This window comes from Triturus cristatus, chromosome 7, assembly GCF_964204655.1.
Source record: "Triturus cristatus chromosome 7, aTriCri1.1, whole genome shotgun sequence".
Lineage (NCBI taxonomy): Eukaryota > Metazoa > Chordata > Amphibia > Caudata > Salamandridae > Triturus > Triturus cristatus.
The window spans coordinates 550,058,762-550,074,182 of record NC_140590.1 but is presented as its reverse complement, the minus strand read 5'-3'; the positions used below and the strand labels follow the sequence as shown (position 1 = coordinate 550,074,182).

At 45.8% G+C, this 15,421-nt stretch overlaps 1 protein-coding gene across 2 annotated transcripts in view; it reads left to right on the top strand.

The window, feature by feature from the left end:
• The window catches only part of LLGL2 (LLGL scribble cell polarity complex component 2), a 682,570-nt gene that overhangs the window by 316,702 nt on the left and 350,447 nt on the right, over positions 1-15,421 (top strand). For both annotated transcript variants that reach the window (XM_085616998.1, XM_085616999.1), the window contains exon 12: positions 3,690-3,757. In XM_085616998.1, coding sequence (XP_085473124.1) covers positions 3,690-3,757 — 68 coding nt within the window. The remainder of the gene's footprint in view (positions 1-3,689; positions 3,758-15,421) is intronic.

Genomic DNA, 15,421 nt, shown 5'->3' with positions numbered 1-15,421 from the left:
TACCCATCGCTCTCTGCATTGGTGAAACCCACAAAATGTATCAGAAGGACAGCCTTTTATCGACTCTGTTCCACAGATCGTGCTCATAGCAGACGCATCTCTGACAGGTTGGGTTGACCATCTCCAAGATTACATAATACAAGGCCTTCTGAGCAACAAGCTCAAAAGCCTCCAGTCAACTTTCTAGAGCTTCTAGCAGTCTTTCTTGTGCTCAATGCTTTTCAAATTCACCTGATAGGCAAAGTTGCCCTCGTCCGGACAGACAATTATGACAACAATGTACTATGGTACTTAAACAGGGGCGGGGGCACACACACTCCAACTGTCAAGCCTCTCTCAGGCCATTTGGAATTGGGCAATTCATCACAAGATTTATCTTCTGACAGAACACCTTCCAGGGGTAAAAAATCATGTTGCCGACATCCTCAGCAGACAAGCACCAAATTCACGAGTGGGAAATTTATCCCCAAGTTCTCCTTCCATACTTTCAACAGTGGGGATTCCCACAAATACACTTGTTTACCACAGCCGAAACGCGAAATGACAAAACATCGGCTCCAGGTTCCCACACCCACTCTCAAAGGGCAATGCCCTATGGATGAACTGGTCAGGGATATTTGCCTACGCTTTTTCACCTCTCCCTCTTGTTCCGTATTTGGTACGGAAGCTCAGACTAACCTCCCTCAAACTAATTCCAGTTGCTCCCACATAGGCCTGTCAACCATGGTACACCACTCTGTTGGAGCTGTCTCCGGTTCCACATCAAAATCTGCACCTCACCTCCAGTCTCCTCACGCAGAACCATGGAGAAATCAGACATCTAAATCCCAAAGAACTGAATTTAGAAATCTGGCTCCTGAAATCAAAGAGTTGGTTAGTTAAATCTACCATCAGACTGTATGAATATTCAGAAAGAAGCAAGAAAGCCTACCACCAGAGCTTGCTACACAGCAAAGTGGAACAGATTTGTTGTCTACTGCAATAACAACAAAATAAACCCTCTAGACGCTTCTATGCAAAACATTATTTGCTACCTGTTACACTTATAGCAAACTAGACTAGCTTATACATCTATTCATTTGTACCTCTCAGCATTCGCTGCGTATTTGCAGAGCAGGCAACATTCATCATCACATGCCCGTTAGAGTTTATCTCATGAAAAGTTGCTTTCCTCGTCGCAGTTACCTCATTAAGGAGAGTTGGTGAGCTACAGGTATTAACTTTAGCTACATAAAGACAGGGTAGTTCTCCGCACCAACCCTAAATCCTCCCTACAGTAGATTTTGCTTTTCATATAAATCAATTGGTTGAGTTACCAGGGTTTTTTTTTCTCAACCTGATTCTGTCGCAGAACGCGCTCTTCACACGCTTGACGTAAAAAGATTTTTATTGTACTACATAGATAGGACAAAAGGCTTTCGCAAAATAAAACGACCGTTTGTTGCATTTGCTACGCATTCAAACATGCTACGCTAAAGCTAAATGGACTTTAGCCATACCCCTAAAGCGCATTCCACTCACAAAATAGGGGCTTCTGTGGCTCTATTAGGTAACATTCCTCTAGCTGACATATGTAATGCAGCTACATGGTCTACACCGCACACATTTACCAAACACTATTGTGTTGTTGTGTTAACTCGTCAACGAGCTAATGTAGACCAAGCAGTACTTAAAACACTATTTAAAACAACTGCAACATCTACGGGTTAGCCACTTTTTTGGGAGTATACTGCTTGATACTCTATGTAAAGCATGAGTATCTATAGCACACATGCCTCGACTGGATAATGTTACTAACCCAGTAAGCATCTGTTCTTGGCATGTAGAACTGTAGATTCACATGCGGCCACCCGCCTCCCCGGGTTAACTGTAGTTGTTGCAGTTCTTAATTATAAATTCATACGCATGGACATCTCTATGCTACACTTACTTACTCCATTCTCACCCTCTTGCTGGAAAATGGAGTCGATGACCATGCGCACTATCACCCAAAAGAGGAGTCACCTTACCTTGTGACTCGAAAGACTTCTTCGAAGAAAAAACACTTGCAAACATCCGGACCCAACACTAGATGGCATGAGTATGCAAAGCATGTGAATCTACAGCTGTACATGCCAAGAACAGATGCTTACTGGGTAAGTAATATTATCCTTTTTTTCAAGTATGATAATGAGAGCACAATGGGGCTGTTACTACTCCAGTCTGGTGTGGGCAGCCACGTTGAACCACTCTACACCAGTCTGTAATGGTTTGAGATCCGTGCAGGGCAAAGTATAGAGTACACCACTGTAATGTAGTATGGAAGCAGGGAAAGGAAGTGGGTGCTGGCAGAAACCTTAATTACTGATGAAGGCAGCAAGAGATAAAGGCCATCACTGACACAGAAGAGAGTAGAAAAGCCACACATTCAGCATAGTATGATGGGCCATTAGTGAGGTGGCACCTGAAATCGGCCAACTCTACAGCATTGATGGGGGAATTGGTACGGAGCCAAACCAGAGCACCTTCTATTGTAGCATGCTGTTGGGAGAAGTCATCAAGGAGTGAGACAAAGTTTAGATCATAAGACTGCAGGTCACTCTTTGGGGAAATGTGTGAAACAGGTTAAGCATGGTACCCACAACTCAAGCATTTGGAGGATCAATAAATGAAGAGACAGAGCATAGCTTTCACAACTATAATACTTTATTTGGTAGGATGGGTCATTTTGAGAGTGGTTTGCCAGCACTGTGCTGACAACAGAAGCATTGTATTTTGTGGGAGGGTTTGAGGTGCTACTCATTAATGAGGGGGCAATAAACAGCATCCACAACTGTTGTATGGTATTGTGTAGCAGTATCATTAGTGAGGGTGGTAAAGACTCACCCATAGATGCAATGGGGCGGTGGGGTGTGTATTTTACCCCAATTCAGCATATGGTATAGATAGCAAAGCAGATCACATTTTACTCTTGTATGCTCTGATGTAATATCAGTGCGGGGTAAACTGTAAAGTGCATTACTTCGATATTTGAGTAGGTTTAGGAGTGTGTGGGCACTCACAAAATCATCATAGATTGAAAGTGTAAAAATAGAGTTAAAAACAAACGCCCTCTATTTCAGCATGGTATCGGAGGTGATTAAGTGATGCACGAAAGCACACCTCACTGCATAGCCAGGAAGGCTCATCAGCACATTGACTAATCCTAGCACCCTCTTCTGAAGCATAAGAGTGCATTCTTCACGGCAGGGACAGGCAGAATGTTCACAACTGCAGTACATTATGGCAGACATCACTGAGAGGTGGAGACAAAGGGTCCCCAACCCCGACATGGTATTTGAGTGGGTTATCAGTGTGCGCAAAACTTATTATCCAAAACCGTATGGTAGCGATGTGCTGGTGGTAAGCATAGACCCAGCTGATCCAGCTTAGTGTGTATGTGTAGACATACTGCAGCTGATGGAGGGGCAATACTGTCAGGAGCTGCCATAGATTGGGCTAAAATAGCCTTCCTAATAGTCCTTAAATCAATAATTCAGCATTTTACAAGGAGAGCAATAAATATCCCCCAGCACCTTGGTGCCGGTCATTCTCTTTGCTCTTGCGAAATTATTTGGGTAGCTTGCATTTTGTCTAACTTTGGTAGTCTTTCATTTTATTGTTGCTTGCACAGGCAGGCTGATGCACAAGAGATTGTTTTATTTCCTCAGCCATGGCCAATTGATGGTGGTATTGTCTTGGGTCCTGATCCGCCGCAACGAGACCTACTGCTAACAGGGTAAGTATGACTAAGGATTTATTAACTGTTGAGAAGGAATTTGGGCATGACAGAGTACACCATGCCATAGAACTATGTAGGTGGTCTCTCGAAGTGATGTGCCATTGAAATAAATGCAAGTGTGTCTTTGCTCTCACATACTTGTTCTATCTCCAGTTCCTGGTATTAAAGACTTGTAGGATATATGACTTCAAGGTATGGGCTGGGACCTTTGCACACAGCATATAAATTAAAAACACATGCATGGCTGTTAGAAGCATTCATCAATGTGCTCTTTTGTTCTATCTACCGGTGCCTCAACCTAGAATATTCCCAAGGTGCCAGACTGGATTTGTAGAATTTTGTAGCTGTGCTCCCGCGTGATACTAGGGGGCATCATGCAGCTCCATTGTGGCTCTATACTGCCCAAAAGTGACAGAGCAGAGCTGCATGCAAGTGTCCCCTATGAGCACTGAAGTCCCTTTTTTATTTCAGTGCCTTTCGATGCGGACTCAGACCTTCACTCCCGACTTCATCAGTTTTTCCACAGTGTGCCAAGCAACAATATTGCATCTGAAAACGTTAGAATTCAAGCCGCATCACGACTACAGGAAGCAGATGTTGATCACAAACACTCACCCACACAAGGTGCCTCTTTGTTACCTGGACACAGCATATGACTCAAAGTGGTAGGATAAATGTTCCCTAATTCACCCAAAGGTGATTTAAGACTGGAAGGCAAAGTTTTATGCCACTGAACACAAGAGTATTAGCGGCCATACCTCAAATCCTGCTCCAAGTCCCAGCCTCAGTACCAGCTCCAAGTCCGTTCCTGTGAATGCTCCACTTCGTGATCTTAAGGCCCCTTTGGCTTTGATGAAACCTGTTGGGCAGCACATGGCCAAGTTTGTTGTTCGATCCCGTTTGGATACTAAGGCAGTTGGTACCAGTGTTGTCCTTAGTAGACATGCCTGGTTGAGGTCCACCATATTCTCCTATGATGTACAGGCTTTGCTAATGGACACGCTTGTTGATGGGTCTTGCCTTTTAGAGAAGGAAGGCTCCTCTTTGGAACGTTTTGAAGACAGAAAAGCTGTAGTGCTCTCTTTGGGACTGTGTAACCCCACCAGACAATTTCCACACCAGTTTCAGAAGTTTAGGTACTTTTTCAGAGGTCTTGCATATTGGCAGAGACAGCCTTCCCTGCTGGTGATGCAGCAGACAGTTCAATCTTTTTGGGGCCACGGATGCAGGTCCAGCATGCGGGCTAGCAAGGGCACCAGTCTTCCAGCTCCTCTTCCTCTGCTACAGGGGCCAACAGTTTATGTTTGCCCTTAGCTGCACATGCCGAACAAGTGTGGGGACAGCATCTAACACTTTTTCCTGGGTTCACAATCTATCACGTCTGAATGGTGGATCTTGCAAATCGTTTAAACAGGCTGCCCCCTACCTTTTCTCCCCTTCACACCACCCGATATCCCTCCCATACAGAACGAATTTCATCAGAGCATCGGTCTTTTCACCTGTTCCTCTCCAAGACAGAGGTTGTTGTTCCATCTATGTTCGAGGCATATGAGCTGCAGATCACACACTGAGGATAAGATCGCCATCTGGTGTTGGGCTCGGATGATTGCAGGTTGTTGTTGTCTTCGGAGAAGTCTTTGGTCACGAGGTTGGTGACTCCTCCCCTGGACAACAGTGCGCATGGGCATCCACTCCATCGGCAGATTGTTTTTTTCCGCCATTGGGTTCGGATGAACTTTTTTCCGCTCCAGCAGAAAACTTCCAGCAATCAATTTAACTCTTTAATCTTCATTTCATCGACGTCGACATCAACTCGGACCGGTTCCGGAAGCGGCTGATGGACAGGACACCCTTCAAAAAATGCCCCCAGTGTGGAGCGAAGTTCCCCCACAGTGACCACCACGAGGTTTGCAACCTCTGCCTGTCGCCGGAACACAACGAGTCCACCTGTCCAGCTTGTTCCGCTTTCCGTTCGAAGAAGACCCTCCGGGACCGAAGAGCTCGACGCCATATTATGGCCAAACCAGCTCCAGAACCGGAGGACATCTTTGCTCAAGATGTTCCCGAAGACGACACCGAAGATCTCGAGATCGTGTCCGAAGCCGACGATTCCGATGACCTCATCACTCCAGGGCAGCGTGTGAGTACCACCCCCCCTGCCCCTGCCCCATCCAAAAAAGCATTGGTCAAGACTCCGCCAGTTGGGCCCAGTCGCGACCGGAAATCCTCTTCAGAAGCCCCGCCCTCGGGCCCGGCTCCGAAGACAACTAAGCCTGTGGGTGGCTCGGGCTCGAGCAAACCTCACCTAATTGTGCCTTTAACACCCTCGGCACCCAAACACCCATTGTCGGCACCGAAACAGGCTACAAGACCGAAATCTCCTTCGGCACAGAAACGTTCCTCGGCACCGAAGTCTCCACCGGCACCGAAACGTTCTTCAACATCGATGCCTGAAAGTCCATCGGCACCGAAACCTCAGTCGGCACCGAAACCTCAGTCGGCACCGAAACCTCAGTCGGCACCGAAACCTCAGTCGGCACCGAAACCTCAGTCGGCACCGAAAAATCAGTCGACACCGAAAAATCAGTCGACACCGAAAAATCAGTCGACACCGAAAAAATCATCGGAGCCGAAAACTGCGTCCCCGCCGAAACAAGCTCATAAAGACCCGAAGCGGACGTCACAGACACCACCTTCGGAGCCAGATGATCTTTTTCGACCAGATCCTACTCAGAAGCGGATCTATATCAATCCTAAAACGGGACATGTGACTGCCATCCCATATAAAAAGCGGAAGCTGGACACTACACCTCCCCCAGCTCCCATACGGAAAAAGGACTGTGCTACTTCACCACTTCGTCCTTCCTCTCCTGTTTTACCTCCTAACCCGTCCCCCCCTCCTCCTCCTGATTCTCCTTTACCTTTACCTTTACCATCTCCCTATCATTCACCTCCTCCACAGGATGATAATGATGACTTAGGGGGAGGGGCGGACCCTGATTTATTTGATGATCCTGTTGACCCAAACGACCCTTTTACGTTCCCAGACCCAGCACCCATGGATGACTGGTCTTATCCTATACCTGACATGCCTGACCCCACTACCTACCCTTCCAAGCCCTCCCCTCCTGATGACCACCTAGGGTACGGCCAACTTATAAATAGGGCAGCAACATTCCACGGCGTTACTATGCACACAGACGCCATTGAAGAGGACTTCCTCCTTGATACCTTCGAGCAGTCACAAAAGACTGTTCACATACTGCCCATGATCAAAGGGGTCATAAAGCATGCTACTGAAGTCTTTAAGGACCCTGTTCGAGCTAGGGTTCTCAACCCACGCATCGAAAAAAAGTACCGACCAGCCCCGCAAGACCCTGCATACATTAAGGCCCAGCTCCCTTTAGACTCCCTAGTCGTATCAAATGCCAGGAAGCGCGCTAACTCACAGACGACTGGAGAAACGCCTCCCCCAGACAAGGAGTCTAAGCTTTTAGAAGCCTCGGGCAAACGGGTCGCCGCGCAGGCGGCTAACCATTGGCGTATTGCGAATACCCAGGCCCTGTTAGCCAGGTATGATAGAGCGCATTATGACCAACTTGAGGACCTTATGCAACATCTGCCTGAACCTTTTAAGTCCCAGGCCTCTGACCTCATCCAAGAAGGCAAATTAATATCTAATGCCTCCATTAAATGCGCCTTAGATGCAGCAGACACTGCTTCTAGAGCGGTCAATACTGGCGTCTTACTCAGACGACATGCCTGGCTCCGTATTTCCGGTTTTAAACCGGAGGTTCAAACCGCAATTCTAGCTCAACCTTTCAACCAAGAGCAGCTATTTGGCCCTGCAGTGGATACTGCATTAGAAAAAATGAAAAAGGATAATGAAACTGCCAAGTCTATGGGAGCACTGCAGTCTCATCAAAACCGGGGTTCCTTTCGTCGCTCCTTTTATAGAGGAGGCTCCAAAAACACATCAACTGAGACCACGTCCACCTTTAAAAATTCTGGACAAACATCCCCTAACAGAGGTTACTTCCGGGGAGGTTATAGGGGAAACAATAACAAAGGTCGAGGACGGGGCAACAACAACAACACCCGCACCTCACCAGCCACCAAACAGTGACTTGCCACCACTCCCCCCAGACCATTCCACTCCGGTCGGGGGGCGACTCCAACAATTCCTGCCTGTCTGGACTTCCATCACCACAGACAGGTGGGTAAGACAAATTATCCAGTCTGGCTACTGCCTCGAACTCATACAATCCCCCCCAAACATACCGCCCAAACAACGTCCAATGTCCTCGCATCATCTCTCTCTCCTCAAACAAGAAGTTCAATCCCTGTTACAAAAACATGCGATAGAACCAGTCCCCCTTCAACATCAGGGAAAAGGGGTATATTCTCTATACTTCCTCATTCCCAAAAAGGACAAAACACTAAGGCCCATACTGGATCTCAGACTACTAAACCAGTATATACATTCGGATCATTTTCACATGACCACTCTCCAACAAGTCCTCCCACTTTTACAACAGGGAGACTTCCTCGCCACATTGGACCTCAAGGACGCATACTTTCACATCCCTATGCATCCCGCTCACAGAAAATATCTACGATTTGTGGTAGATGGGCAACACTATCAATTTACAGTTCTCCCATTCGGAGTAACAACAGCACCCAGAGTGTTCACCAAGTGCCTAGCAGTCGTGGCAGCGCATCTCAGAAGACAACAGATCCATGTCTTCCCCTATCTGGACGATTGGCTCATAAAAGCCAATACACACCAAAAATGCGTTCTCCACACTCATCGCACGATTCAAACTCTCCACGATTTGGGATTCACTATCAACTACCCCAAATCCCACCTACAACCTTCCCACTTACATCAGTATCTAGGAGCAACCATAGATACATCCAAAGCCATTGCCTATCCCAGCACAGCCAGGATAGCCAGTATACAAAATCTCATCTCTCAATTTCAAACTCATCCATCTCTTCCAGCAAGAGTGTTCATGCAGCTCCTAGGCATGATGGCGTCGTGCATCTCCATAGTCCCACACGCACGACTTCAAATGCGTCCCTTACAAGAATGCTTAGCACAACAGTGGAACCAAGCTCACGGACAACTTACCGATCTGGTGTTGGTGGACAGTCGCTCACTTCGATCACTGAAATGGTGGAACACCATCAACCTGTCCAAAGGGAGACCGTTCTTAGAGCCTCTTCCACAAGTTGTGCTAACTACAGACGCATCTCTCACGGGGTGGGGAGCCCACCTCCTTCACCATACCACTCAGGGCAGATGGACCAGTCAACAAAAACTGCTCCACATCAACCACCTGGAACTCTTAGCAGTGTTCCTAGCACTAAAATCCTTTCAAATTCACCTAAAGAACAAAACTGTCCTCATACGCACAGACAACATGACGACAATGTATTATATACAGAAACAGGGAGGGACACACTCTCTCCAACTGTCCCAACTGGCACAGCAAATCTGGAGATGGGCAATTCCCCAAAACATCTACCTGTTAGCAGAACATCTCCCAGGGATCCACAACCAAGTGGCCGACCTCCTAAGTCGCCACACACAACAGATCCACGAATGGGAACTACACCCCAAGGTTCTACTCCCCTTCTTCCAAAAGTGGGGACAACCAGACATAGACCTGTTCGCCACTCCCGAAAACACAAAATGCCCAACCTTCGCCGCCAGGTTTCCACACCCACAGTCGAAGGGCAATGCCCTATGGATGAACTGGTCAGGCAGATTTGCGTACGCCTTTCCGCCTCTCCCACTAGTTCCATTTGTGGTACGCAAACTGAAACAACAGTCACTAACACTAATACTAGTGGCTCCCACTTGGGCACGTCAACCGTGGTTCACCACACTTCTGGAACTATCTTTAGTTCCACATCAAAAGCTACGCCTCTCCCCGGATCTGTTAACCCAGAACCATGGAGAAATCAGACACCCAGATCCTCAAACACTGAACCTAGCGATCTGGCTCCTGAGGTCTTAGAGTTCGGTTACCTCAATCTCCCTCCAGACTGTATGAATATCATAAAAGAAGCCAGACGCCCTACTACTAGAGCGTGTTATGCCGCTAAATGGAAACGATTTGCCATCTACTGCGCTAATAATGACATACATCCATTGGATGCTTCCATCCAAAACATCATTTGCTATCTACTACACTTGCAAAGATGCAATCTAGCGTATTCCTCTATACGATTACACCTAGCAGCCTTGGCAGCCTACTTGCAAAATAGGCAACACCTGTCCCTTTTTAAGGTACCAGCCATCAAAGCGTTTATGGAAGGTCTCAAAAGGATTCTTCCCCCAAGATTGCCACCTGCCCCAGTGTGGAATCTCAATGTGGTTCTAACAAGACTCATGGGCCCCCCATTTGAACCTATGCACAAATGTGAATTGCAATTCCTAACATGGAAGGTAGCCTTCCTTATCGCAATCACTTCCCTGCGCAGAGTAAGTGAAATACAAGCCCTTACACTTGAAGAACCTTTCTTACAACTACACCGTAACAAAGTGGTTCTTAGGACAAACCCTAAATTTCTTCCAAAAGTGATTTCCCCTTTCCACCTTAACCAATCAGTAGAACTACCGGTCTTTTTCCCAAATCCAGACTCGGTAGCTGAAAGGGCCCTACATACCTTAGATGTTAAAAGAGCATTGCTTTATTACATCGACAGAACAAAACCTTTTCGAAAGACAAAACAACTCTTTGTTGCTTTCGCGCCACCACACAAAGGCAACCCGATCTCCAAATCAGGAATAGCCAGGTGGATAGTTAAATGCATCCAAATATGCTACCTCAAGGCTAAACGCACACTCACAGTTCCCCCTAGGGCGCACTCCACGCGTAAAATAGGGGCTTCTATGGCCTTCTTAGGCAATATTCCCTTAGAAGACATTTGCAAGGCAGCCACATGGTCTACCACGCATACCTTCACTAAACACTATTGTGTTGACGTGCAGGCCAAACAACAGGCCTCCGTGGGCCAGGCTGTCCTAAAAACTTTATTTCAAACTGCTGCAACGGATACAGGCGACCACCGCTAAGGGGAGCACTGCTGTATAATCTATCCTCAGTGTGTGATCTGCAGCTCATATGCCTCGAACGGAATATGCTACTTACCAGTATGCATCTGTTCTTGGCATGTAGAGCTGCAGAGTCACACACGCCCGCCCGCCTCCCCGGGACCTGTATCTGTTCCAGCATCCGTCTTACTTAGACATTACACATGGACATCCTTTCTTTCTTTTCTATATACTCCATCTTTTCCCATCATGGCGAAAAACAATCTGCCGATGGAGTGGATGCCCATGCGCACTGTTGTCCAGGGGAGGAGTCACCAACCTCGTGACCAAAGACTTCTCCGAAGACAACAACAACCTGCAATCATCCGAGCCCAACACCAGATGGCGATCTTATCCTCAGTGTGTGACTCTGCAGCTCTACATGCCAAGAACAGATGCATACTGGTAAGTAGCATATTCCTTCCTCATCCCAAAAAAGGACGTGGACCTCAGGCCTGTTCTGAACCCGGGAGACTGGATAGTGTCTTCAGACTTGCAAGATGTACATTTTTCATATATCCGTCCTGCAGTCCTATAGGTGCTACCTGCAGTTCAAGGTGGACCAGGAGTATTTTTTAATTTGACGTACTCCCCCCTTATCCTCACCAGCATCCCTTCAGTGTTCATGAAAGTGATGGGAGCGGTTCCAACACATCTTTGTAGTTTGGACTTTCCTGTATTACCGTACCTTGACGAATGGCTGCAGAAGTCGGGCTCGCTGCCTTCAGACTATATTGGAACTTCTAACATTGTTGAGTTTCATCATAAATGAGCCAACGTTCCACTTGATTACCTCCCAGAGTCTTTCTTTTATTTCCAGCAATCCTGGACATAGTGGAGTTCAGGTCTTCTTTTCCATAGCAAAAAATCCAGGCTATTCGGTCTATGATCATGATATTTCCGGCTCGATCAAGGTGATAGTGGCTCTGAGGTTTCATTGCCTGTTAGCCTCCTGCATACTCCTTCTCAACTATGCCAGGTGGCACGAACAAGCTCTGCAGTTGAAACTGAAATCCCAGTGGGACCAGCATCAAGGATGCCTTTCTGACACCATCCCATTCTCATAGGAGGCAGGTCAAATCTGGCTTGGAGGCTGCTGATCACAATTTGTGAGTGTGGCAGTCCACTCTTCCTCCCTCATAGTTAGCTGACAATGGTGATGGACACTTCACTGCTAGTTTGGGGAGAGGGGGAGATGCACCTGGTGGAGTTCGAGATCAGGGGGCTCTGGCCTCTAGTTGAGAGCCGACAACATCACCATACTGGAGCTACAGGCCCTTGGCCTGGACCTAAAGGCCTTCTTTCTGTCCATCAAGAGCTAGTTTAGAGGTTCACATACAGCACCACTGCCATGTGGTACTGCAACAAGCAGGGCAGAGTGGGGTCCTGTGCCAGGAGGCTTTGAAGGCTCTTTAGTGGGCTAGAGCTCCATGGCATCTTTCTTGCCATCAACCACTTGGCAGGGTCCCTGAGTGCCAGAGAGGATCAACTTAGTAAGAGGTTGTCTGGCAGAGCATAAATGGCGTCTGCATCCCCAGGTGGTACAGGGGTGTCTTCCACCTGTGGGGTGAAACCTGGCTAGATGTTTTCACTACTGTTGAAAACGTACAATGTCAACAATTTTGAAATTTGGAGTTTCTGCAAGAACACTTGTAAGGAGGTGCATTCCCACTAGAATAGAACAAGGAATTGTTGCATGCATTCCCATCACTACCTCTTCTGACTTGAGTTCTAAAAAAGATTAAGAAGACTGGACTGAAGTCATCCTGGTGCCTTCGGATTGGGCCAGGAGAGTGTGGTACCTGGAATCCCTGACCATGAACATCTGTCCTCAGATCAGGCTTCCACTTGGGAAGACCTTCTATCTCAGCAGCAGAGCAGGGTCCTCCACTCACATCTACACAACTTTCCCATCTGTGCGTGGAGTTCAAACAACTACTTTTGATCTACCACCTGATGCGTTCAATGTAATCCTCGCCGCCAGAAGCCTTGTTAAGAAATCCAGTTACATTGAATGATGGGACAAAGTTGTAGCCTGGTGTAGTGCTTGGGCCACTGACCCCTTATAGTCAAATTTGTCATACATTCTTTAGTTTGTTTTGTTTTAATCTCAGCAAGGTCTTCAGTGGGCACTGTAAAAGGTTATTTGTCAGCACTTTTCTATGTTTACTAGACCAACTGCCCTTGTTCAGATCACATATTGTGATGGGAATTAATTAAGGTTTGAGAACATATTCCCTCCAAAAGCCATTTCTGATGCCACAGTGCAACCTTAACTTGGCTTTGACATTTCTAAAATGTGCGCCTTTCAAGCCTCTGCATAGATGGCGGCTGCGGAGCCCGAGCTCGAAGACTGTCATCCTCATTGCCCTACGCCATTTTTTAACACATTGGTGCAGAGGTGTTTTTAACAAAAGTTGTGACTCTCATATTGTGCAATGTATCACTCTAAAAGCATTCTTTGCACCAAACCCTGCCCCCCCCCGCCCCCAGCAAAAAGTTTAGGAGAGGCTCCATTATTCGGACTCCCAAAAGTGCTTAAGCTTTTACATAGATCATATCAAGGATCATCAAGTGGACAATCATTTTTTTGTGCTGTTCTCTGGGATAAAGAATGGGAACTTGCACAGATGAGGACCTTGATGAGTTGGATAGTCCTCTGTGTTAAGAACTGCTGTGCACTAACCAAGAAGCAGCCCCTGAAAGGTCTATGGACCCATTCTTTTAGGGACACGGCTGTTACCACTGCCTTAGTATAAGGGTTGCTTGCCCTTGGTATCTGCCAGACTACAACGTAAGCGTTGGTGCATATGTTAACAAAGCACTGCTGCTTTGAAAGTCCGGTCTAGTGAGAAGGACACATCCCCAGCTCAGGTCTTAAAGACATTTAAGACATTTTGACCTTATCCCCTCCACAGACCCTCCACATTGGGAAGGTACTGCATTGATATCTATTCTAAGTTGAGCAGTCTGCAGGTAGAAGAATCCTTCAGAAGAACATGTTATTTTCTTTCTGTAACGCTCTTTCTGGTGGATACTCGATCTAACCGTAGATTCCTCACTGGCCTTCCACCTCTCCATTTTGTGGCATGAACAGTTTTTCACGCTCCTCGTCTAAGATCGTGTAAAGGGAAAATACTAACTTTTCTCGGATTCTAGTCTTGCACCTGTGGCATATTCTATGGTGAGGACTCGGCGGTTAGATAGAGTATCCAGCAGAAACAGTTACCAAATGTAAGTAACTTGTTGGCCTTGCTAAAGTATGTCATTTGACCTTGGATCAGGCCCAGACAGCAGTCTAAGCCCAGTAATTAGAACTTGGATATTAAAATTCTATACAGTAACAATGAACAGACATACGGGTACTGCATAATTAGAAAAGGGAAATAAACTAGAATCTAAATCTTTAAACAATGTGATTTTCTTTAGGTTAAATAGAAAAATAGAGAGCCAACAATTTTTTCTTGAAACATTTATACATATTAAGAAAGGAATAAAAATAGAGTGTACATTATGCAAAAGGTAAACAAAAATAGACAAGTGCACAAAAAGAGTGTACAATCCTTATTGGAGCCTACACTCAACTCCTTAAGACTCCACTGAATCATACATATATTAATTGAGCTGGTCTGAGAAACTGACTCCCTGTCCGTGTAATAATTTAGCCCAACAAAGCACAATGCACTTTATGCTCTTTTGCACATTATATTAGGCTATAGGGGCCGGTTTTATTAGGCCAATTTTGAAGGAAATTTGTCCTAGTGTGCATCAAGAGGATTTTAATTATTTATTATCTTTATCTTCGGTTACCATCTGTAGTGCTGTGCTTAATTTTATTAGAACTGCATTATCAATTAGGTAACATTATGATTTGTGTTAGGAAATCCGGGTAATGCGATTGAAGGGTTTGAATCATTGCAGTTATTTTCGGATAGTGATAGAATACGCTGAAAGCTTAAGATCATGTTTTAAAAAATGTTATATTGTGAAATCTAAATATTTATCCACCCCAAATGTTGTATTGGAAAATTTTAAAGATGTTTTATGTATTGGAAAATTTTAAAGATGTTTTATGTATGATGCTTACTTTTATGATTCAATTAATCGAATAAAGTTTATTTGATGACATATATTCATTGAATAGAGTGTTATAACTTTTGTTTACCAAGGTCAATTCCTGAATGATGTGAGTTTCATAATGTCTCAACAAGCAGGGCTTTGTCTTGCTTTCTGTACACACTGGTGTGAGAGACTATTGGTATATTATAGTCATGAGAAATAAAAGAATGGGAATTCACATTTTGTCCTGATAGATAATGGATAGATTACTGTGAAGAAACCGAAACCTTGACATTTGTAGACCGCTCTATTCAATGAATGTATTCATGAATTATTGGAGTCTTAACTGCATTTTATTCATTCTGGTGGAAACATCTGCCTGTGGATTCCTCACCTTTTGAATTACCCCTGTGCAGCATTCCACGGAAACGTTTTCATAGCTTTCTCACGTCGACGAGGACGTCACAATGAAATGGCTTTGCTTGCAAATCCGCGTG